This window comes from Neolamprologus multifasciatus, chromosome 7, assembly GCF_963576455.1.
Source record: "Neolamprologus multifasciatus chromosome 7, fNeoMul1.2, whole genome shotgun sequence".
In the NCBI taxonomy this organism is placed as follows: domain Eukaryota; kingdom Metazoa; phylum Chordata; class Actinopteri; order Cichliformes; family Cichlidae; genus Neolamprologus; species Neolamprologus multifasciatus.
The window spans coordinates 40,852,974-40,878,519 of NC_140445.1; the positions used below are offsets into that span (position 1 = coordinate 40,852,974).

Here is a 25,546-nt window from a genome sequence, read left to right on the forward strand (position 1 = left end):
GTTTTTAAAGCTCTTAAATTCTGTGAAACATTTGCTTTCAAAGCGGAATCTTTGTAAGTAGTATTGTTCGAGGGGCTCTGATTAATGTAACTCACAACATCCGGCGGTTTCCATGAAAGTCCACCAGCTCACCATGTATGTTAGGACAGCTAGCTAACAAAATTCAGAGTAATAAGAACACAGTGTACGTACAGTAAATAGCTGCACTGTTCACCGATTATAGCTGCGTATTTATTAAGTCTTGTTTCAGTGGGTTTCTGTAGGAAGAGCAGAATGAACCGTTTGAACCCCACGGTTCCCGCTGATCAGTATCTCGGTAGGTCGTGTGTTGTTAGCTGTGTCAGTTAGCTCCTAGGCTAACTTTATAATCTCTGTGTGTGTCTGTGTTCCAGCGGACAGCAATGTGCTGTTCTACCTGAATGATGCTGTGATCCAGCTGCTAGAACACAAAGAGGAATACAACCAGTTCGGAGTGATCCGCTACTTCGCTGAATAGTAGGTTCCACGCAGTTGTTGAAACAGTGAGACTGCAGCTCCGGTGTTCCAGATCTACTGGCGTTTAGATCAACTGGCGTTGGTCGAACAGATGTGTGGCAGTCTTGCGTTTCAGGAGCTGCTACCGACAAACCAGCAAAAAAACGCCAAATGTGTCATCTGTGACACTTGTGAGGTTATCTCGAACACACTCCGTCAGTCTTGATGCCGTTGAACAACAAAATGTTTACAAATGTTTCGAGTTTACCTGGTGATATCCTCATGCGCGACGCGATCGCGAAAACAGCAAAAAATTAACACCACGCCGATGTTGTTCACAGGACAGCAAGAGTAAACGATCGGGAGACTCTTGTCGTCGTTATCGTTCCCCTCGCACGTTTTATTTCTCCGGTTTCAGCGTTTTTGTTGCACAACTAAAGCGAGCAGTTTACTTTGTGCACTAACATGGAGTCGAGTCAACCAGCGCCACCTCTGGCCAAGTGCCACAGCCTACAGCCAGATCAACTTGTGACACACATCTGCAGCACGTTTGAATTCGTTTCATGCACAACACATTTGTACCTTTCATTTGTCTCTGTCTGTGCGTCATGCAAATAACCCTTTGAAAAGAATGAAATGATATCATATATTTATTATTGGCCATCAACATGGCTGGAGAGTTGGTAGTTATATACAGTCTGTACAAGAGTGGTTAATCTAATGAACATTTGTAAGGAGATGGCAGTTACTGTGAATTTACAGCAGTTACACAGTGATTAGTAACAGGGGCGATTCTAGAATTAGAGCTTTGGGGGTGCTGAGCACCCAGAGAGCTGCCCAGCCAGGCAAGATAAATCATATGATTCTTAAATTCATCAAGTCTCTCTGTGCCTGGGTCCTCGTCTTATAACATGACATCACTGATTTGTACATTTTAACACAATTTAATCCCCACATTTGTGAAAGAAAAGCAAAACACTTTTTTGAAAATTCTGTAACAAAACCATCAAATCTGATAAAGGTTATTTAAATGCTGCAAAAGAAGAATGGATTGGAATAAAAAAAATAGATATCCTAACCTTAATTACTGGGGGAGAATAATGAATGATGCTCATAGTAAAAAGTAAACTGAGTGCATTTTTTGGACAGAGATTCACTATCATGTATGTACTATCAGGCTATATTTCTACAAAATGCCAAATTATATACACAAAGTCATAAGAATCACCACCCCTGTTCATCATGATATCAATACTTTTGCCCATAAGAAAAATTTCGTGAACAAATATAGACACACTAATATTTCACCAGTGTTGTAACATCACATGTCGTTAGCATGGGTAAGATAACGAAATCAGTACCTCAGATGGAAGCACCTTGACTGGGTTACTTCAACATCACTGGGTGACATGTCACTTTGATGCACCGACAGTGGAATTATAGTTCAGGTGACCTGCATGCCTTTGCACTTTAAAGACACTAGAGCACCTAAAGGACGCATGGAAACATCAAGTGACACAGATAAGACTGTTGCACAGAAATATGCAGTATCTGCACACTGTAACATATTTAGTTGCTTTACTCAAGAGCCTGACTTCAGATGAATGACTCTGACAATCTAATTTTTCTTGCAGATTGAATGCACCTTCTATGGGAAGTGGTACCACACAGTGTGTGTGGACTTCCCCTCTGCAGAAGGCGACTACAAATGTTGTGGTTGCTAAATGAACAGATAAAATTGATCCCTGTTGTGTTTGCTTACTGATTGTTTTTAGTGTTGACAATCCACATTGCTGGGATTGCATCTTTCAACATGTTTGTGGGTAGATCTGAATGTAAGTGGGTAAGTGCAGCCACTCAGCCTCTACTCAATGTGATCATAGCAGCAGGTGCAGATGTGTCACAAGTTAATCTAGTAGTAGGCTATGGTATTTGGCCACAGGTGGCAGCAGTGGACTGACCTGCATTGGAGACTGCTCTAGCTGCTATGTGATAGTGTATCTGCTACAAATTGAAGATCACATGCAAGTGTTGGAAATTAACGCTTGTATTATGTTGAAAAACAAAAAAGTGACATTGATTTTGTTGCGGGTCATTTTGACCCGTACTGTGTAAATCCACTCAGAATTGTCAAGAAACTGCAATATAACAATAGCAACTTTATTTCCCATCAGATCAACATGTAGAACACAGACATACAACAGTTAGACTTTCCATAAGTATTTTAGGAACAATTTGGTTTTTGCTCTTACAAACATATTTCTTTTGAACCTGCCCAACGTTCTCAGTTTTTCAATGCTCAACATTTTCAATTTTGTCCACATGATGGACAGAATGTAACTGTGTGCTTTCTGCAGATGTACTTCTTGCATTTCTCACAAAAAGTGCTTGTTTTAAAACAGGAATCTTCCTAACTAAGATTTAAAACAAAAGATTTCTACGTCTCCTCCAGTCCCAAAAACAGATGACAAACCAATCGCCACACCTGAGTCACTGACTTTCTTAAATCCACTCACTCTCACTGGCTCTGTTTATTACTAATCACTGTGTAACTGCTGTGAATTCACAGTAACTGCCATCTCCTTACAAATGTTCATTAGATTGACCACACTTATACAGACTGTATATAACCACCAACTCTCCAGCCATGTTGATGGATTGCCTATATTGGCTGGAAATATTCATTTCCAGAGAAAAGACACAGGCAGACTCTGCTTACAGGATGTGATGTGACAACACTGATGAAATATTGATGTGTCATATTTGTAAAAGAGAATATTAAAATCATGATGAACAGGGGTGGTGATTTCTATGACTTTGTATATATAATTTGGAATGTTGTACAAATGTAGGCCAATAATAAATATATGATATCATTTCATTCTTTTCAAAGGGTTATTTGCATGACGCACAGACAGAGACAATTGAAAGGTACAAATGTGTTGTGCATGAAACGAATTCAAACGTGCTGCAGATGTGTGTCACAAGTTGATCTGGCTGTAGGCTGTGGCACTTGGCCAGAGGTGGCGCTGGTTGACTCGACTCCATGTTAGTGCTCAAAGTAAACTGCTCGCTTTAGTTGTGCAACAAAAACGCTGAAACCGGAGAAATAAAACGTGCGAGGGGAACGATAACGACGACAAGAGTCTCCCGATCGTTTACTCTTGCTGTCCTGTGAACAACATCGGCGTGGTGTTAATTTTTTGCTGTTTTCGCGATCGCGTCGCGCATGAGGATATCACCAGGTAAACTCGAAACATTTGTAAACATTTTGTTGTTCAACGGCATCAAGACTGACGGAGTGTGTTCGAGATAACCTCACAAGTATCACAGATGACACATTTGGCGTTTTTTTGCTGGTTTGTCGGTAGCAGCTCCTGAAACGCAAGACTGCCACACATCTGTTCGACCAACGCCAGTTGATCTAAACGCCAGTAGATCTGGAACACCGGTGCTTCAGGTTAACAGGTTTTTACGTTAACTAGTTAGATTTGTTTACAAATTCCACTCTCCGTGTACTTAGTGTTACATCGTCATGTTCAAGGAAGGGTTGTCACTGTTTGCCAGTGTTTCATACGGTTTAAAAGGATTATCATCTCCAGCTCGTGCAAATGCATAGGCTATACGTATCAAGCCTACTTCATTGTTGTCTGAAGATCATACTGATACTTACATGCATTTGCACGAGCTGGAGATGGAGACACCATATTCTCTACATTACACATGTTGGCCAAGGTGGTTACCAAGAAGAAACTCATCTGTTATGATGAATCTGACTGAAGCTATTTTACAGGGTAATGGTGGCTGTGTTTCCAGACAAAGCACAGTTCATTACTGGTGTCAGAGCAGTGAAAGCTGAGCCAGTGGCAGCTTGTTTCGCACACTGGTTTCCCATCAGTTTACCGTTAAAGACTAGCAGTTTATCCACAGTGCACATGCGAAAACAACCAGAAAAAAGCTGCTGACCTCTCAGCTTGCCCAGCTCAAGTCAGTGTTACGGGAGATGGACACGCCCTCAAACCAGAGAGAGCTGCAGCAATTCTAGCTCCGTGTGGTCACAAGGTGGCAGTAATGTAAAGGATGAATGCACATGCTAATAGACAGGCGGGGAGCTTTAACAATGCAAGCACTGCTTGCCTTCCTTGTCCTGACAGAAAGTTATTTATAAAGACATATCAGAGTCAGAGAGACTTCATTAATCGCAGAGAGCAATTGAGTAAATTTGTGTGTCTGTGTGTGTGTGAGAGAAATATATAATATATCTGGGTTTGTAATGTCTCTGTAGTTTCAGCAGTGTAAAGAACAGTAACCACGTCCTCTTCAGAGAGTTTAACTACATCCAGGCCACTCCACATAACAGAGCATCCTTCATTCGAGTATTCTGGAAATGCTACAGACAGATCGGCAAAAGTGGAGGTGAGAACACAATAATGTCTTTGGACTGTGAAATGAAGCTGGAGTACCTCTGGGGAGAACCCATGTAGTCATAGTAAAGAACATAGAAACTACAGACAGAAATATCCCAGCCTGGATTCACTCTCAAGATGTTATTGCTATGAGGTACAGTGCTACTGCTGATGTACAGTACTGCTGATGACAGACCTACCCATCTGTCACTCTCCTGAGATACTAAGACCTAACCACTTGGGACAGCAACTTTTTCTTAACCCAGAATGTGCACTCTGGGTTAAGACTGAGAACTCTGGCCTCACAGTTTGTGGTCCTAATTCTCATTCAAGGCACTTAACACTTAGCTTTGAATCAAACTCTGGAACTCTCTTAATGAGTAATGGTAAATGGACTGGTTCTTATATAGTTTCTTCTTGATGTGGTTGCAGTGACCTCAAACAACATGCTTTTTCAAAATCAGTGAATTAAAAATCCTTGCAGGTGTCAGTGTATTTGTAATCAATAAACAATTAGATATAAAACTATGTTTATGTCATAAGTGTTACATTATTGTTTTAGTTGTCACTGACAGTTTTATGTGTTACAGTTTTGTGCTGTCATGAGTTTTCTGTTTAAAACTGGTGGTTAGTCATTGTGTAATTTGTAGCCAACATATGTTTTGTGTCTTGTGTTCCAGACTTGCTCTCCATGCTGGAATACAGGTCCCTGCTGCAGTTACTGTGTCCAGATTTTCCAGTTGTGTTAGTTCAGAGTGCCGCCAGGTCAGCAAAAGAGTAACTTCCCAAGGTTTCATCTTGATTACTTCACATCAAGATGAAACCTGAGTGCTTTGCAGAATATATAATCCTATGTAATTCATTTGAGCACATTTTCAATGTAGCACATTTTGAACACAACAGATCTTAACAGGCTGAAAGTTTCTGGGTAATGATTGCTGTTCTCTCCTCCTCTAGAATTGCTGTGATGGACGACACCATCGATTGTCTGATGTCTTTCTCTGATTTTCTTTATGCTTTCCAGCTGCAGTTTTACTACCAAGGTATTAAACCAAGTGATGAAAAGAATAATTAAAGAGAGCAAATTAATGAACTTAGGGAGGGAAAGGATCAATAAACTGAAGGAACAGAATAAAAACCCAAAGGATTATCTAGAGAAAATAAGGGAAAATGGTAATAATTCATGTGCACTGATTATTAAATGAAGAGAACCTAGTTAATGAAATAGGAAATCTAGGAAACAGACATGAAAAAATAACCAAAGGGAGTGGATTAATGTTAATCCAGGGAACCGGATGGTAATATGAGTTAATAAAATAAAGGGACTCATTCATAACGACTGTGTAATGAACTAAGGGGGGGGGGGTAAAGAATTCACCACTAACTGAAAAAATAAGTAGCCTAGAAAAAGAAAATATTTAACTTGGGTAACAGATAAGAATGTAAAGATTTGATTAAATTGGATGATAAAGGATACAATACCTGAGAAAATAGGTTTTATTGACCCATTCTCTCAGTTATTTCACCTGAGGGAATAAACAAACCAATAATAATAAAAATATAGTAATAACAATAAATACAAAATTAATAAAATGTATGTAATAATGTTAATAATGTGATTTGTTTTTGTAGAAGTTAAAGGAAACATCCATTAAATTCATCCATTGTGTTTGTAGAGTTCCTGGACTGTGTGCTGGTAATCTACCAAGATCTGCTAGCAGGTAAGAGTCCCAACACTGTCATCGTCCCCACATCCACCTCCATCGAGCAGATCCCATCTGTGTCTACAGAGGAGAACAACAAAGAAGAGCGGCCACAAGATGGAGTGGAGCCTTCCACTTTGGTTCAGTGTATAGACGCCCTGTGCGACAGGTCCAAACATAGGTAAACACTTCAGTTCTCACTCACCACTATATTCTTTTAGTTTCATGTAGACATCTTGTGAAGGCGATAACTCTCAAAGGTGATGTAGCTGATGGAATATTTTCTAATTCCTACCATTAGACTTCAAGGTCAATGTCAGAATTCACTTAAAATCTTGTGACTGCGATGACTTAAGGAAGTAACTTAGGATTTTCACACTGCATCTAGTGCGTCTAGGCCAGTATTTAGGTGCTTCATTTTTTAAATTTTAATTGTAATCTGTAAATAAAAAAATATATAAACTAATAAATAATAACCAAAAAGCAATAATAATGATGAATTTTTTAAAAAAAGTATTCATTTTAACGACGCGTGTTTAAATTTCCTAAGACAGTAAGGCTGTATTTTGTCCGTAAACTAAATTTGTTTGTGAAGTACGAAAAAATTGTCGCGCAAAAATGTTGATAAATCACTGCGTTTTTGTGCGCATACACTAAATATTTGCAAAAATATTCCCACCTCACCACACAACAATTTCAGTACCAGTTGTAGCACTGATTTGTCATTATTTGTGTGTGTGTGTGTGTGTGTGTGTGTGTGTGTGTGTGTGTGTGTGTGTGTGTGCAGTCATCCGCCCAGGTCATGTATGAGGGAAATCCTGAAGCAGACTGACAGAACTTCTTACTACAGCTTCCTTATGAGTCTGGCTAAACAAGAGGCCATCAACCAAACTATTGGTGGGTTCAACCACCACTGTGTGTCAATGAGACACTGGGTCTTATTGACACAGTGCATAAGCATTACATCAGTCAAAAAATGTGCATTTGGTTTGTATTACATTAGTGATGCTTTCAAATGTTTGAATTTTGAACCTTTTTGTTTCCCTGATTCTGCAGGAGTGTTACCCAGTAAGGCAGAGCTGCTCATTGACCCAGAGATGGACCAGGAACTGGACAAACTGTGAGACTGCACATCTATGCACATAGTAATAAACATATCAACAACAGGAACATTACTCCATATATTAGGTAGCTGTAACCAGGTGTTAATGTGTTATATGACAAGTGAGGGATTCCTCAGATCTGCTGGAGGCTTACAACAGAAAAAAATAGATTTGTACTATTTTCAGCTGACCTGTGTTGTTTCTGTTTTAGTCTTATTAAGGATTAAGCGAACTGAATTCTACATTTTAGAAGCAGATGCTACAAGAGTTTTCAGAGCTGCTTTTCAACCCCTAGACAGTATAAAGTTAATATAGATTGTAGTAAGGTAGATTGGATTGATAGCAAAGAGCATCGAAGTAATCTGAAATTAAACCTCTCAGCAGCACAAGGCTATAAAACAAGAAAAATGAACTCCCTTGAATAATATAATTTATAATTTTTTATACATTTATGTCAATAATGGCTAACACTTATCAATTTTTGAAAAATCACAGCAGTGATGTTCTCTTGATTGCTCAAAGTTCCTGGTTTATCTTTTATATGTAAATTTGTGGGTTTCAAAGGTCAAAATCGAATTAATGTCCAAGCTGCTGATTCTGATATTGTCAGACTTCTGTTCACTGGCATGAAAACAGTTACTCTGCTGCTACTCTCGTGTTCAAATGTAATAAAGCTCCAGTACAATCTCTACATACTTTCACTTTGCTTTTTTCCCATTTTGCTCTTTTCTTCTTTTAATTGTAATCTTTTGTTCTCTTGCTGTCCAGGATTGCTCAAATCGTAGTGAGTCCTAGCAGTAACAGTAGCAGTAGTGCTGTGGGGGGGCTAAAAGAAGTGCAGAAGAAGGCATCACCCAGGAGGAACATCCACCACAGGAGGAGGATGGAGGTGGAGAGTGACGGCTCCACTGAAGAGACCGATTCATCTGAAAACTGATCTCTGACAACTTAGTGACCTGTTGCCTGCCGTCTTAAAGGAACGCCTGTTGAAAATCGACAGTGTGTCAGGACTGAAGAAGAAGAAGACGTCCTTCTAACCTTTACCATTGTAAATAATGCAAATAATATTAAAGAAAGCAGGATGTGTCTAACATGCATTAGAAAACATACAGAATTAAGCTCTCACCAATCACTACTGCACTATAATTTATTGATGAATCTGTTTGTGGCTCAAACTGTGCAGAATGCAAAAAACAAGGAACCAGATGAGTTCCACACATCAATACACACACATCTGCATCCAAAAATAGCAAATATATAATACAAACCTGTCTTGTAGCATGCTTTTTAGTCAATAAGACTAGAAAAGCAGAAAGCATTATATATGTAACCATGTTTGTATGAGGCTGTTTATCACAAGAGCAATGTGGAAAAAAATACATCTACAAACTTACTGTAAACACAAAACTGTATACAGAATAAAATTCTGTGACCTTGTTAAGCAACAAGGCCTTGCAACTTTGAAAGATACAAAACGACATACTTTTACTTTTCTTGTTGCTCTTTCCCGTCACCCTCCAACCTGTCGAGGCAGATGACTCCCACTTCTTGAACCTGGTTTTGCTGGAGGTCTCTTACTCCAGGTGCTGTTGTTGGGGTTCTCTCTAATTCTGTAGGTTGTTTACCTTAGTATATGAAGCACCTTGACTTTGCTGTGAACTTGCAGTGTATAAATAAAATTGAATGGGAAAGTGTATATTGTGATATTTGCTATGTTGATTGGAACAGCCAGCAATCAAACCACCAACCTCCTGAGCTACAGCCACCCCCGAACCATGAATTGCACTGGATTGGCAGATGGAGAAGCGTCACTTCAGAGAACACATCTCTACTGCTGTACAGTCCAGGGGTTGTTCTTCAGGAGTTTTTGTTGAAAAGGCCAGAATTGGAAGAGTTTCAAGCTGCCCTGGTGTACCTCTCATTACATCTGTGGAGAAGGTAAAAGCGTTCCAGAGGAGTTGAATTTCCAGGGGATACTGCTTTCTTGTTGGGTCATTATGAGCAAGAATGAAAGATTGTGTTTTTGGCCAAGGCGTGCCCAGTCTCTCTTTAATCTTGCTCCCCTCAAGATCAGAAATAAAATCAAAATTAGCACAGAGTAGGTTTATTAGATAAATACAATTAAGGTGATTTGATTGTTTTGCTTTTATTATTTGAATTTGGTTTTGCTTTACTCCAAAATTTCTTTACAAAGACATCCTGTATTCAAAAAGTCTATATGTTCCCATTCTAAACAGGAAAGGTCAAAATCTGACTATTAGTTTACATCTTATAAATAGCTCTTACAGGTTACTCCAAATTTAAAAACAACAGATCCCCTAGGACTGCTCTCCAGACCACTTAATTAAACCTAGTTATATTCCAAGGGCACTGAGAGGAGAGCTGCTGCAACAGGTGTGTTTGGTTGGTACGATTCCCATCACCTATCACCTCCATCCAAGCTCTGCACGCCTAACTGGTAATATTCATAGGATCAGAGACTGTACCTTTTAAACAGAAAGACTATTGGGGTGATGGTTCTGCATATTGACAAGCTGGGCATGACCACTTAGCTCCAGTGAAAGAAACTCTTATTACTACAGCATACCAAGACATTTTGGACAAATGCTCCCAACTTTGTGGGAATAGTTTGATGACGGCCACGTCCCATTCCACCTCAACTGTGCACCAATGTAGAAAGCAAAGTCCATAAGGGCATGGACAAGCAAGTTTGGTGTGGAAAAACTTGACTGGCCTGCACAGAGTCCTGGCCTCAACTCGATAGAACACCTTGGGATGAATTAGAGCAGAGACTGTGAGCCAGGCCTTGTTGTCCAGCATCAGTGTCTGACCTCACGAATGTGCTTCTGGAAGAATGATCAAAAAAAGAATAGAAATATCCTTTATTGTCCCTCACTGGGGAAATCCAGGTAGCAAAGTGACCGGCAGATAGAGCATGCAAAGAAGAAAGATGAAATAAAAAACAAACAGACAATAAATAAGACTGTAGAGGGCATATTTACACTTTAAATAGCATACTCAGATTCAAAACCCCTCTGTGCAACAGAGTAGGATAATTAATAAAAATGTACAAAACGTGCTGTATATTTGTGCTTTTTATAGAAACTGGAAAAACTGCAATTAAAAGCAGGGATGTAGACAATGTATTATAATTATTGTAATTAAGGATGGTCTAATTTTGTTGTAAACCCTTTAAATAAATAAATCAGATATAATTTGGCTGAGTAGGCTCAAGGCCTCAACATTTATTGTGTATTTCTAATCACTACATAAGTACCTGGGTGTTCACCTTCAATTCAATTCAATTCAATTCAATTTTATTTATATAGCGCCAAATCACAACAAAAGTCGCCTCAAGGCGCTTCACACCTGAACAATAAATTGGACTGGAGTCACAGCACTGATGCTCTTTACAGGAACAGTCAGAGCAGACTCTACCTGCTGAGGAGACTCGGATCTTCTGCAGTGTAGGGGCGCTCCTGAAGACCTTTTTTTTTTTTTTAACTCTCTCAAAAATGGTGTTGTCTGTTTTCTACTGTCATTGGTTGGAACAGCAGCTTATCTACAGCTGAGAGGAAGCAGTTGGATAAGCTCATCAGGAAGGCCAGTTCTGTCCTAGGATGCCCCCTCGAGCCAGTGGTGGTAGGAGACAGAAGATAGTATCACTCTTGGACAATGTGTCCCACCCATGAAGCTGTTACAGAACTGTAAAAAGCAAACTATGGCTGTTAGCTCTGACCAGCAGGAAACTTACAGGTGTGTTTCTTTGACAAACAAACAAACAAACAAACAAACAAACAAACAAACAAACAAACAAACAAACAAACAGAACCCAAATAAATACGATCACATGGGGACACTTATTACTAAGTGTTTCCCCAAGGAAATAATTGGTACCACTGCAACCAAATTATCTTAGAAACAGTATATCAGTTCATCATAAGTGCCTAAGCAAGGCCCGATTCCTATGAGGTGTTAGCCCCAGCTCAGGAATTGCACATGGCCCAGAAATTTTGATGAATAGGAAGATAAACAGGAAGATAAAATGGTTGACTATTAGTTACTAAATAGTGGAAAGGGGGTGGGATTAAATAAGTTTATGCTGCGTCCTACTCCTTTTTGAACATGTAAGTTATTTATAATTATTATTCCTTTTTTTCCCTTTTGTTTTGCTTTGTTTGTGTCTTTTTCTCTGTTGTTGTTGTTGTATTAATTTAACATGTTCAAAATAAAGATACAATACAAATACGATCTTTTTTGCACCCTCAGTTAATATTGAAGCAATGTGGACGCCACTACTAAAGATCAAGTGGACATAAGTGGCATTTCAAGTGATGTTAAACAAAACAAATTACTTACAATACTTCAAAATAATGGAATTCTCTTGTCTAATGTCGTATTAATTGATATAAGGATGTTGATGAAAACATTTTTAACTCTACTATTAAACACTAGGCTCTAACATATAAACAACAGACAACTTCTGTCCCAGCTGTCATTTAATAGTTTAATAATTTATAATAATATAAATAAATAATTTTTGGTGAATTCATCAAACACACTGAATGATGTCCTGCCTCCACCTGGTCTGGATCCTAACTGTCAACTCCCTGTAGGTAAAGGAGAACTCAGAACTGTCACTGCCTCCATTTGATGAGTCACCCCTATCCGCAAAACGAAAACAAAATAAAAAACTAATATGAAAAAATAAGGAAAGAGCATACTTTGTTCAGATTTAAGTTTTTCTACTTAATATATAGTTCTGCCTTTCTCTAACTCACCCTAGCTAACATAATATGCCTAAATTACACATCTACAATATGTATCACTGTACTGAGGGTTCGACAACATATATGAAATATAGTTGGTTAAAAATATATTTGGTGCAATTCAAATAGAAGAAAAAAAGTGAATGCTTACCTGATGTATTACAGAGGATATCTCTGGGGTGTAGTAATGTCTCCCGGTCAACCATAAATCCATGATGTTTCAATGGTGGAGAGATGGGATGTACCACTTTGAGAGGGGTGCGATGGAACAGTCCATCTGATAATAGCTTTAATTTTCTGGTCAACTATAAATCCATGACATTTGAGCATCACTGTTGTCACCTGGTCAACTGTAAATAGATCATTAATCAATTATAACAGGTCAACTTTGAATCTGTGTTATTTCAGTGTCATTACTGATGAAAACTAAACATTATTCAATGTTATCTTTCTCTCTGGGAAACCAGAAAAAAAGTGTGTCATAGCTGAATAATTCAACTGTATTCTTGCAACATACATATCAAAAGTATCAGGTCTGAAAGTAGCACACAAACTTCGTGCAATAAATATTTCTAGAAATTGAACATATTTTATATTTTATGAAAAAAACATGTCTTGCTTTGAAATTAAGTTGTAAACATGATTTATTGACAAGAACCACCACCAGCATCATCTTGACTTTGTTTTACAACACTGATATTATGCAGTGTCACACCCAGATTTTTGTCAAACCAGCAGCATACAATAATAACTTCTATACAAACATCTATACAGGATATATCTATATTGAGTTATGTGCACTTGATCTCCATGGCGTTAGAATCACAGAAGTGGAATACATAGGGCACTTTCTGGTACAGCCGCTCACCACGATGCAGCTAAGATGACAGCCACAGTCGTACATATTTGACTTAACCAACAAACAAAGTTTGCTATCTTATATATTGTGTGTAATGCAAATGTAATTCTTGAAACAAACATGTAAGCCAAGAATGGTGTGACACAGTGTGTTTGATGCAGGCCACTTTGTTTTGGTTGTCCTGAAAAATTCAGGCTTTATGCAAAGAGGACCATATAGATCACTGAGATTACTGTGTTAGGACAGCAGCTGCAATGCTCCTACTAGTGAATCTCACGGGCAAGTTGCAGAAGTGCCCATACAAGAAGAGTGACAGCATGAGGAGTCTAAGATGAAGCACTGATTGTCTTTTTCTAATATTTGGGCAAAACACACCACCTATAATAGCAGAAAGATGCCTATTTTCAGTCCCCAGAATTTTTGCTTTTAATGTCTGTTTTTGGCCGGGGATCGTCCACACAGTTATATGCCTTCCTTAATAAGAGCTCCACCCTCTCTGTCCCTCTTCTAAAGTCCTGTCCAGCTACATGACTGCTTGTCTGTAACTGGCTGTTATTTCTATTTCGATTCTGTGACAAAGAGGAAAGCCATCATCATTACACCAGAAAATAAAATAGAAAAAAAGGCACTGTTGCTTTGATATAGTGTAAAACTTTTCCACCTTTATTTCCACTGGCTTAATCTGCTCAAATCGTTTTATTCCATATACATTTAATAGAAGACCAAAGATTCAAATTCCTGAACTTATAACTGCAGTAAGTAGATTTTTGCCACATCTGGGTAGCAGAACAGCTGTCTACATTTTATATGACCAGAGGCCTAAACTAGGAAGCAGGATTTCAGCTTATCCAGGGAACGTCAGGTTTCACCCTGGGTGTTTTGCACTATGAAGGCGGTGCATTTCTTACTGGGGTAAATCGCCATGGTAACTTATGATGTGAATCTAACCTGTAGGTTAAAATCCTGATTGGTGATCGAGAGGTATAAAATCACTGCCTACTGACAAATCAGTTCTACAGAAAATAGCATTACCATGCCTGCAAGGTCACTCGGACCTCTGTGCACTAAAAAGAGGAAGATTTTTACTAGCATAAACTGTCTTTGTTTCCTTAATGAGCATCAGTAATACAAAATAACTTTTAGATGAAAACTTATTCCTTGATTTTTTTTTCTCACTGTAACAAAGAATTTTATTGTTTTACTGGCATTGATATCTGATCCTAAAACAGGACACCTACACTGTACTTGCTGACCTCATATGAAATTTGTAAGTAGACTACCTTTGAATTCTGGTTTTAGATTTAATGCTTTCTCTCAAATCCTTAAACAGGGTCTACAGCTCGAAGAATCAAAACTGCGAGTCACATTGCCACAGGCACGTTCGTGTATTAGTTTGGTGATTTGGAAACAATATTAAATATTGCTGCATGTAATTTTAATCTGCAACAAAATGTCATTCACTTTGTGTTTTGTTCTTTGTGCAAAACCACAAGATTAACAATTAAAGATGAACTACAGCTTAAAAACTTGCACTTATAAAACATAAACATTGTTTAGGGGTCAGAGAGTAAGGATTAGTAATAAAACATAATTTATAAATAGGCTTAGTCACCATTGCAAAAGTGACATGAGGTCAGCAAGTATCATGGTGATTTACCCCAGTAAGAAAGTGAAACATCACCTAGAACAGAAAATGCTGGCACCTCCCATTGCTACCACCTCAGCCTCCTAGTAGAGCCCCCTATTGTATAAGTTTGAATTTTCAGAAACAATGACTTCTGACCTTAAGGTCTAGGTCACCATGATTCAAATTTGTCCGAGAGTTTTAGAAGATGCACCTATCGTATCAATTTCAAAATCCTGGGTGAATTCCTTCTTGCATTATTGCATTCAGAAAGATTTTCAGAAAAGTTGACCTCTGGCCTTCACCTTGAGGTCGAGGTCACTGAGATTCATTCTTGTCCAAGATATTTAGTGGTTTGTGAAAATCCTCCATCACCCTTGTTCTTAAGTTGTTGCATTCACAGGATTTTCAGAAAACTTTGCTTCTGACTGAAGATTCACTGAGATTCTAACTCATCTGAGATTTTTAGTACGTGCTCCTATGGCATGAATTTCAAAATCCTACGTCACCTTGTGCTCAAGTTATCACATTCATAAACTTGGGTGTCCACACCACCCAACCACCTAGCGTTACCTGCACATGTGGCTTCCATTTGTGAAACCACATGTGCCACTTTCTACCTCCTTTTTGATAACTTAAAGCTCCAACTGTTAGCAAGGGTTGAGTATGTATGCTTTAAGCAATACAGAAAATGTCTCAGCTTAAAATAATGCGGTCCTTCCCATTAGTCTGCATCAAGTACATCAGTGCGCAGTCAAAGAAAGCTGCATGAAGAGTTGAAGTTGAGCCACATTTGGAAGAAAAAGGAAAGCAGCAAAAAAGACAAATGAGACATCTTTACAAGAACTCCAAAGATCATCAACAGCAGACTGTCATGTCTGGGGTTCAGAAAATACACAGTTTATAGTTTTAGAAATGTTTTTTGTTTTTATTGTCCTTTAAAATACTGTCTTGGAAACTGCAGGGGCAACCTTTAAAATAAACTTGAATCAAAGATTGTCAAAAGAATTTCGTTTGATCAGAAAAATCATTTAAGCAGGTAGAATAGATCAGATATTTTTTAAATCCTACTTTAAGTTGTGAATGACTACAGAGAAAATAAGAAAGAATGGGGGGAAAGTAGAAAGTGTTTAAAAGGGGCTTTATGAGGGGTTTAAAAAATATCCTTGTAATTTATAGTCTTTTGTTTTTACCACGTTAGCTGGAAAATATAAAACTTGTAAAATAAAGCGTTATCATTTGAACTCAAGTGCCTGTATCACCCAGTTACATCAAATGTTAATAATAAGAAAGAGCATTCATGCACTAGTTTCTTGTTTTACTAACTATTCAGTTTGTTTTAAAATGAATGACTATGTTCCTGGAGCTCAAAGTGTGGTCTAAGTGTTCAGTGGCATACAAATATTTAATTGAATCGCTACTGAACATGTGCATTTTCTCACTTACAGAGAAATGAACAGTTTTGAATTTCTATGTCAGTTTCATTCAAATGGAGAGCAACAGAATGTCAACCAAAAATCCAGGAAGAAAAACAGTCCTAAATTGATTTGCATGTCCCTGAGTGAAAAAAAAAAATTTGATCCCCTACAACCCAGCAAGAATTCTGGGTCCCACAGATTTCTGAGTGCCCACATGGCACACAAACCACAATAAATCAATCATTCAGTACACTGGAGATACTCCTGGTCTCAACCTGCTGTGTTTATACATTAATCATGTCCACCAAAACAATTTCTTCAATTCCAGCCTCTCCACTAACAGTAGACCTGCATAAAGCTTGAATATGCTACAAGACCAGCAAGAAGCTTGGTAAGAAGGTGACAACTATTTGTATAATTTTTTGAAAATGGAAGAAATATAAAATGACTATTAATGGCCCTTGGTCTGGGGCTCAGAACACCACTGGTAACACACTACACTGTAAATCTTCTACATCTGCAAAGGCCCTCTGCTTAAGAAGGCACGTGTACAGATCCATCGTAGGATTGTCAGCAAACATCTAAATGATTCAGAGAAGGATTGGGAGAAAATACTGTGGTCAGATGAAACCAATATTGAGGTGTTTAGTGACAGTTAAACGCACTGTGTTTGCTGGAAGAGAAATACAGAGTATGACCCAAAGAAAACCACACCTACAGTCAAGCAATGAAAATGGGAGCATTATGCATTGGTGTTGTTTCTCTGTTAAGGGTACAGGATCACTTCATCACATTGAGTGGGCCAGTGGACAGGGCTGTACTGTAAGATCTTGGATGAGAACCTTCTTCCCTGAGTTCGAACACTGAAGATCGGTTGTACATGGGTCTTAAAGCATGAAAATGATCTAAATACAAACAAGTAAACAACAGAGCAGCTAAAAAAGGAGAACATTATGATCATGGAGTGGCCAGTCTGTAGACCTCTATCCTATAAATCTGATCTGTAGAGAGAATCAGCACTGAAGCTTGAAGTTGCCAACAGGCAGCCAAGAAAATTAAAGGATTTGGAGAATTTCTGTAAAGAGGAGTGGGCGCAAAATCCCTGCTGAGATGTGTGAAAAAATGGTGACCAACTACAAGAAACATCTTACTGCTGTTCTTGCCAATAAGGAGTTATCTACCAAGTACTAAAAGTGCATTTTAGTTTAAAGTGGACATGAAACACTACATGTATAAAGGCTAATTTACACCATCAAGTCCAGAACTCAAAACACTGACATAGATGTAACTCTGTCTGTGTATCTGGAGTTATTTATTGAAGAAATAATGTTCAACGTTAAAGTTTAAAGAACATTTTTAGTGCTATTTGTGCCATTACAGAACAAGACATCATCGGTTGGTTGGAGTCAATAGACATTACATTAGTTTATGTTAACTAACTAGTAACACAACCAATAACTGAGGGGATAATAAATGCACTAAAAGCACTAAAGCTAAAAATCAGTTTGAGGGGATCACTTTTCTGCTATATAAGCATATACTGTCCACTTTCACTGTCTCTTTAGCAGTAACTGGCTCTTCGATGTAGGGCTAGCTACACTAAAACAGGAAAATAGAACTGTTAGGCGTAATGTTCGGGTTTGCAAAGCACTTTGTGAATGAGGACAGTGTGGAGGAGAGTCTGTTTTTGAGTCAGGTGACAGATGATTCACTGGACGGACAAGCTGGAGTAAGAAACTCAGATTTTTCCTCCTCTGGCTGGCTGTACAGAATCGCACAATCAGCTGATGCAATCAGCACTATTTTATGCAATAAAAGAGTCTCTGTTTTTCCCAAGCACATCCAGACAGTTTACAGCATAACTGATTACCACAAGCATAACTATGTTTTTTACCAAAGCACGATTGGGAATCCCATGAACTGCAGGAAAAATATGTCGATGTGTGTGATGGACAAAAACCAAAAATCAAACAAACAAAAAATGGAGGCTCCAAGGAAGAAATGCCACAATTTTTGAAGACCTTTTTTTTTTTTTTTAATCTCCTCACATCATTTCAGTGACTGGATTTCTTCATATTAGAAGTGAAGAATGTGATATAAACCAGTTTAAAATAAAACTCAAAAAATAAATTTTAAATAAGTATAAGAATGAAGAAAATGCAATTAACCCAAGACAGCAGTCAAAGTGATGTTTATTTTTTTCTGCAGATTAGCAAATCTAAATATAGTTTTAGTTGAACATGAGAAAATATTTTTTTGTGATGTTATGTTCTAAGTTGAAGGCATTGTATACGTTTTGTTGTTCAAATTTAGATGATGGGGATGTAAACCTGAGGGGGTCGGGCTAAATAAGTATATACTTCTGCCTACTCAGAACAACTGCATGGAAAGATTTTATGAAATGTTGGTGAATGTATATGTTTGAAATAAAAATGAACTGAAGAAAAGTGAAGCCCAAACGTTAGTGAGGGGGAGCGTAATGTGGAGATTAGTGCTGTCAGCGTTAACCTCGTTAGAATGACGTTAACACCATAACCACACTAATGTGGCAAATTGCCGTTAGCGAGTAAGCACGGATCGCCTTGTGTGTGGGGTTGCACAGCGCTAATACGTTAATGAACCAATGAGTTGATGCCGAGCAGCCCCACGCACCGGGCGACCCGCGCTTACTCGCGTTAATACCGTTATGGCGTTAACGTCATTTTAATGAGATTAACGCTGACAGCACTAGTGGAGATTTAAAAAAGATTTTTCCTGTGGACATGCTGATGGATGTTAAGATTTTCAATCGTGTTTTGGTAAAAAACATAGTTTGTGGTGTGACAAAAAAAAAAAAACCCTGTTTGGATGTGCTTGGGAAAAGAGAATATTATTACATAAAATAGTGCTGATCACACCTTGTGAGAAACTGTTTTAACAGCTGACTGCACAGTTCAGGCCTGGTGAGGAAAAGCAGCACAAAAGTTTTACAGTCCTTATTTTCCCCTGAGTTATTGGTTGTGTTACTAGTTAGCTAACATAAACTAATGCAATGTCTGTTGACTCCAACCAACCTGATGATGTAATGTTCTGTAACTGATACAAGATGGCGCCACACATATTCTAAAAACTTGAACTTTAAGCATTTCTTTCTTAAAACCAGCCACACATACAGAGATACATCTATGTCAGTTTTTGAGAGCAGGGGTACAGGCAGTGTAAATTAATTCAATTCAATTCAATTCAATTTTATTTATATAGCGCCAAATCACAACAAATGTCGCCTCAAGGCGCTTCATAGATACAGAGAAAAGCCCAACAATCATATGACCCCCTATGAGCAAGCACTTTGGCGACAGTGGGAAGGAAAAACTCCCTTTTAACAGGAAGAAACCTCCGGCAGAACCAGGCTCAGGGAGGGGCGGCCATCTGCTGCGACCGGTTGGGGTGAGAGAAGGAAGACAGGATAAAGACATGCTGTGGAAGAGAGACAGAGATTAATAACAGATACGATTCAATACAGAGAGGTCTGTTAATACATAGTGAGTGAGAAAGGTGACTGGAAAGGAAAAACTCAATGCATCATGGGAATCCCCCGGCAGCCTACATCTATTGCAGCATAACTAAGGGAGGATTCAGGGTCACCTGGTCCAGCCCTAACTATATGCTTTAGCAAAAAGGAAGGTTTTAAGCCTAATCTTAAAAGTAGAGATAGTGTCTGTCTCCTGAATCCAAACTGGAAGCTGGTTCCACAGAAGAGGGGCCTGAAAACTGAAGGCTCTCCCTCCCATTCTACTTTTAAATACTCTAGGAACAACAAGTAGGCCTGCAGAGCGGGAGCGAAGTGCTCTAATAGGGTGATATGGTACTACAAGGTCATTAAGATAAGATGGGGCCTGATTATTTAAGACCTTGTATGTGAGGAGCAGGATTTTGAATTCAATTCTGGATTTAACAGGAAGCCAATGAAGGGAAGCCAAAACAGGAGAAATATGCTCTCTCCTTCTAGTCCCTGTCAGTACTCTTGCTGCAGCATTTTGGATTAGCTGAAGGCTTTTCAGTGAGTTTTTTGGACATCCTGATAATAATGAATTGCAGTAGTCTAGCCTGGAAGTAATAAATGCATGAACTAGTTTTTCAGCGTCACTCTGAGACAGGATATTTCTAATTTTAGAGATGTTGCGCAAATGGAAGAACGCAGTCTTACATATTTGTTTAATATGTGCGTTGAAGGACATATCCTGGTCAAAAATGACTCCAAGGTTCCTCACAGTGTTACTGGAGGCCAAGGTAATGCCATCCAGAGTAAGAATCTGGTTAGATACCATATTTCTAAGCTTTTCAGCGCCGAGTACAATGACCTCAGTTTTATCTGAGTTAAGAAGCAGAAAGTTAGTGGCCATCCAAGTCTTTATGTCTTTAAGACATTCCTGCAGTTTAACTAATTGGTGTGTGTTATCTGGCTTCATGGACAGATAGAGCTGGGTGTCATCTGCATAGCAGTGAAAATGTATGCTATGTCTTCTAATGATGCTGCCTAGGGGAAGCATGTATAATGTAAACAGAATTGGTCCTAGCACCGAACCCTGTGGAACTCCATAATTAACCTCAGTGTGTGAAGAGGACTCTCCATTTACATGCACAAATTGGAGTCTATTAGATAGATATGATACAAACCACTGCAGTGCAATACCTGTAATACCTACAGCATGTTCTAATCGCTCTAATAGAATATTATGGTCAACAGTATCGAATGCTGCACTAAGGTCAAGAAGGACAAGCACAGAGATGAGTCCACTGTCAGAGGCCATAAGAAGATCATTTGTAACCTTCAATAAAGCTGTTTCTGTGCTGTGATGAACTCTGAAACCTGACTGAAACTCTTCAAATAAACCATTCCTCTGCAGATGATCTGTTAGCTGTTTGACAACTACTCTTTCAAGGATTTTTGATATGAAAGGAAGGTTGGAGATTGGCCTATAATTAGCTAAGACTGCTGGGTCTAGAGATGGCTTTTTGAGTAAAGGTTTAACTGCAGCCACCTTGAAGGCCTGTGGTACATAGCCGATTATTAGAGATAGGTTGATCATATATAAGATCGAAGAATTAATCAATGGCAGGACTTCTTTGAGCAGTTTTGTAGGAATGGGGTCTAAAAGACACGTTGATGGTTTGGAGGAAGTAATTATTGAAGTTAACTCAGAAAGATCGATTGGAAAAAAAGAGTCTAACTTAACATCAATGAAACTAAGAGTAGCTGTAGATAATATTACATCTGTGGGATGATTATTGGTAATTTTTTCTCTAATGATAAAAATTTTATTTGTGAAGAAGTTCATGAAGTCATCACTAGTTAACGTTAAAGGGATGGTTGGCTCAACAGAGCTCTGACTTTTTGTCAGCCTGGCTACAGTGCTGAAGAGAAACCTGGGGTTGTTCTTATTTTCTTCAATCAGTGATGAGTAGTAAGCTGTTCTGGCTTTGCGGAGGGCTTTCTTATAAAGCAACAAACTATTTCTCCAGGCTAAATGATGATCCTCTAAATTTGTGACACGCCATTTCCTCTCCAGATTACGAGTCATCTGCTTTAGGGTACGTGTTTGAGAATTATACCACGGGGTCAGGTACTTCTGATTAGAGACCTTAGTTTTCACTGGAGCTACAGTATCCAGAGTCGTACGTAGTGAGGAGGTGAAATTATTAACAAGATAATCGACCTCTGTTGGGGTAGCGTTCAGATAGCTGCTCTGCTCTGTGTTGGTACAGGGCATTGACGATGATAACAGTGGCTGGATTATATTCTTAAACTTAGTTACAGCGCTTTCAGAAAGACATCTACTTTGATAAAGTCCACTCTCCACTGCTGCGTAATCAATTATTGTAAATGTAAATGTTATCAAGAAATGATCAGACAGGAGAGGGTTTTCAGGAAACACTGTTAAATGTTCAGTTTCTATGCCATATGTTAAAACAAGATCTAGAGTGTGATTAAAGTGGTGGGTGGGTTCTTTTACATTTTGAGAGAAACCAATTGAGTCTAACAACAGATTAAATGCCATGTTGAGGCTGTCATTTTTAGCATCTACATGGATGTTAAAATCACCCACAATAATTATTTTATCTGAGCTCAGAACTAAATTAGATATAAAGTCTGAGAAATCAGACAGAAACTCTGTGTAAGGCCCAGGTGGACGATAGATGATAACAAGTAAGACTGGTTTCTGAGTTTCACAGCTGGGGTGGACAATGCTAAGCATCAGGCTTTCAAATGAATTAAAAGTCTGTCTTGGTCTTTCATTAATTAATAGACTGGTGTGAAAAATTGCTGCCACACCACCCCCTCGACCTGTGCTTCGAGATTTCTGGTAGTTAGAATGACTCGGGGGTGTTGATTCATTTAAACTAACATAATCATCCTGCTGCAACCAGGTTTCTGTAAGGCAGAGTAAATCAATTTGTTGATCAATTATTAAGTCATGTACTAACAGAGACTTGGAGGAGAGAGACCTAATATTTAATAATCCACATTTCACTGTTTTACTCTTTGGTTCAGATGTGGATACTGTATTGTTCTTTCTTTGTGATTGTTTAAATTAGCCTTTATACATGTAGTTTTTCATGTCCACAAGTCAGAAGGTGAATTTGTGAAATTTTCAACTGGAACACTGCCTCACCTCATCAGCGCAGCCCCATTAACCCCAAGTTAACAGTGCAAGATGATGGCAGTGAACATCAAACATTAGAAAAACTGTAAAATCTTTCATCCGTACAGCCAGTGTTGCAGCAGTCGGGTTTTAAAGTGCAAAAAAAGTACTGTATTGTATTGGTAACAATACATGAATGGCTCAACCGTCCTAAGACGAAAAAATGTTTTTCCTTGTGTTTCTGACTTTACTATAAGAATGCACTCAACTCTGGAGTAATGACATTCCCAATATCCAACATTTCAGGTAACTAGAAAACGGCTTGGAAATCCAATACATATTTCACTCAATGGCGTCCAAATACATTTAGAACTTTTATGTTTTTATTCTGGATTTTTGTGTGTCATTCTTTCTCCATTAAAATGAAACTACCATAAACATTTGAGAGTGTTCATTTCTTTATAAGTGAGTAAACTTTACAAATTCAGCAGGGCATCAGATAATTTTTCCCCCACTCTAAAAGAGAAAAGCAATAACATCTCTAGATTTGTTTAACTAGAAGAACCAGATTTTTTTGTTTTTCCATTTGTTGAACGGTGTAGTGTCACCCATCAGTTTCATAGACTATACAAATAGTGGACAGACTGCCATGTGAGTTTAAACAAATGATCATGCTTTCCACAGCATGAATCCTAATGGCTGATGACCATAGATTCATCCTGAGACTAAACCCCTAAATACACTTAAACGTTCTCTCACCTGCGTCTTGCATCTCTTGGTAGTTGTTTTGTGACTATTTGAAGTCTCTTTCGGGTGATTTTGCTGTTATTTGTGGTTGTTTGATCAATCATCAAAGTGATTATTTTCTTTTGCGCACTCTTTGCAAGTTCAGGAAGAATTTATTTAAAATTTTTGTTTTCATTGAACTCCATACTAACCCTAAAAGTCATACATGATTACCTATGCAAACAGCACTTAAATGTTAAATGGACTGGTACTTATATAGCTCTTTTCTACTCAATATGAGCACTCAAAGGACTTTCTACCACAAGTCTTTTTCACCCAATCACACATTCACACCACTTTTATCTAGTGCTTCTAGATGCATCAGGGGCAACTTGGGGTTGAGTGTCTCGTCCAAGGATACTTTGACATGTGGACTGGAGGAGCCAGGGCTCGATCTACCAACCAAATTGGTCGACACCTGCTCTCCTACCTGAACCACAGCGACCTGGCTCTTAAGTTTTAAGGCTCTTAAACAATCTAACAAATATCTAAGTTATATAATTTAATTTTTATTCCGCTTAAAGCTTTGTTGCCCAGAACCTATGAGCTAAAGTTAAATATATATATCTCTGAACATTTAAATATGTACTTCAAAGGTAGTTTAATCAAATAAAATCAGAAGCTGCACTTCCAGCTAGTTTTTAGGACCACTACTTTAAATCTTCTGAGATTTTACTCATGTGTTTTATTTGAGCTCCTATAATGTTATGTGATTGAACAACTAACACTGTTATTTAAACATTGTCTCATTAGATTGCTTACAGTCATTGACAGATATAGACATGTTTCTATGGTGCCAGATTGTTTGTATGGTAACTGCTAATATCAGAAAGATGATTCAGATTTTTTCTAACAACATTTGTAGTTGCTGAGATTTGGCTTTGTGGGCTAGAGTAGTTCTGAAGGTAGTCTGTATATATGCAATATCCATGCATAGTTAATTAAGATGATTTTTGCAAATAAAATGCATTAATATTCAATATCTCTGTTTAACTATCGGTAACTTTCTGTGGCGTGAGAAATCCCACATGTCCCTATCAATCCATAGAATTATTCATATTGTGATATGGCCAAAAGAAGGAGAAGCTTGCTGTATTAGTGGATGCAGCTTAGAAAAGAAATAACCCACCATGCAAAGAAGATATATTGGTAATCCAGTTGGTGGTATATAAGACCAGGCTTACATGCACATAGTGAATATTAAATTCATAGAATGGATGGACAGGAGGCATTATTCAATGAAGATGTCTTCAGTGGGACAGGAGTAGCTGACGTGCTCCTTGTAATACTGCTGGAATGCCCTCCTGTTGGGAAAAATAGCACAAAAGATTCCATAACCAAGCAGACCAGGTCACTGGAAATGGTTGATTTACAAGCTACAAGCCAGACTGACTTGTTTTAATGGTCCAGCCAGTGTTATGGCAAAATGTGAAAGACCCTATTGTACTTATTTTGTGTACGTAAACAAAAATTGTTTTAAAATCATCTTTAAACCTAATATATTTCAACAGAAGAGTGTTTATGTGTGTGAATGTGCTGCTGAGAATCCTCAAAGGGAACTCGTCAAAAAAGCTCTTTGAATGACATGGCAGCTGTTATATTTGAACCCAAAACACGATCCTTTTATAAACCTAACAAAATAGTTTTTATTGTCTAATGTTTTTATTTCCTGAACCTAACCAAGGCCCACAGGTTTCTGCATTTGACACAGTTCTGTTGTAGAAATCATTTCACAGGCCAATTCATGAAAATTGGTGCCAGTGAAGACCATTCCCATCAGC

General features: G+C 38.3%; 2 protein-coding genes across 4 annotated transcripts in view; one reads left to right on the forward strand and one right to left on the reverse strand.

The window, feature by feature from the left end:
- Positions 1–106: 106 nt before the first annotated feature.
- On the forward strand, positions 107–9,164 carry cstpp1 (centriolar satellite-associated tubulin polyglutamylase complex regulator 1). Of its 3 annotated transcripts, XM_085167444.1 has the most exons (10): positions 107–316; positions 393–495; positions 4,760–4,890; positions 5,561–5,645; positions 5,838–5,923; positions 6,557–6,601; positions 6,671–6,764; positions 7,371–7,480; positions 7,640–7,703; positions 8,455–9,164. In XM_085167444.1, the coding sequence occupies exons 1-10, from the start codon at positions 274–276 to the stop codon at positions 8,621–8,623; spliced, it is 930 nt and encodes a 309-aa protein (XP_085023570.1). In that variant the 5' UTR covers positions 107–273; the 3' UTR covers positions 8,624–9,164. The 3 variants fall into 3 exon arrangements, with proteins under 3 accessions (XP_085023570.1, XP_085023571.1, XP_085023569.1); XM_085167445.1 differs by having other exon boundaries at positions 108–316; positions 6,557–6,764; positions 7,640–7,728; positions 8,455–8,563; XM_085167443.1 differs by having other exon boundaries at positions 109–316; positions 6,557–6,764.
- A 3,917-nt stretch (positions 9,165–13,081) lies between these two features.
- The window catches only part of mapk8ip1a (mitogen-activated protein kinase 8 interacting protein 1a), a 40,924-nt gene continuing 28,459 nt past the window's right edge, over positions 13,082–25,546 (reverse strand). Inside the window, exon 12 of the mRNA XM_085167431.1 lies at positions 13,082–25,069. Within this exon, the coding sequence (XP_085023557.1) occupies positions 24,997–25,069 (73 nt within the window). The 3' untranslated portion in view covers positions 13,082–24,996. The remainder of the gene's footprint in view (positions 25,070–25,546) is intronic.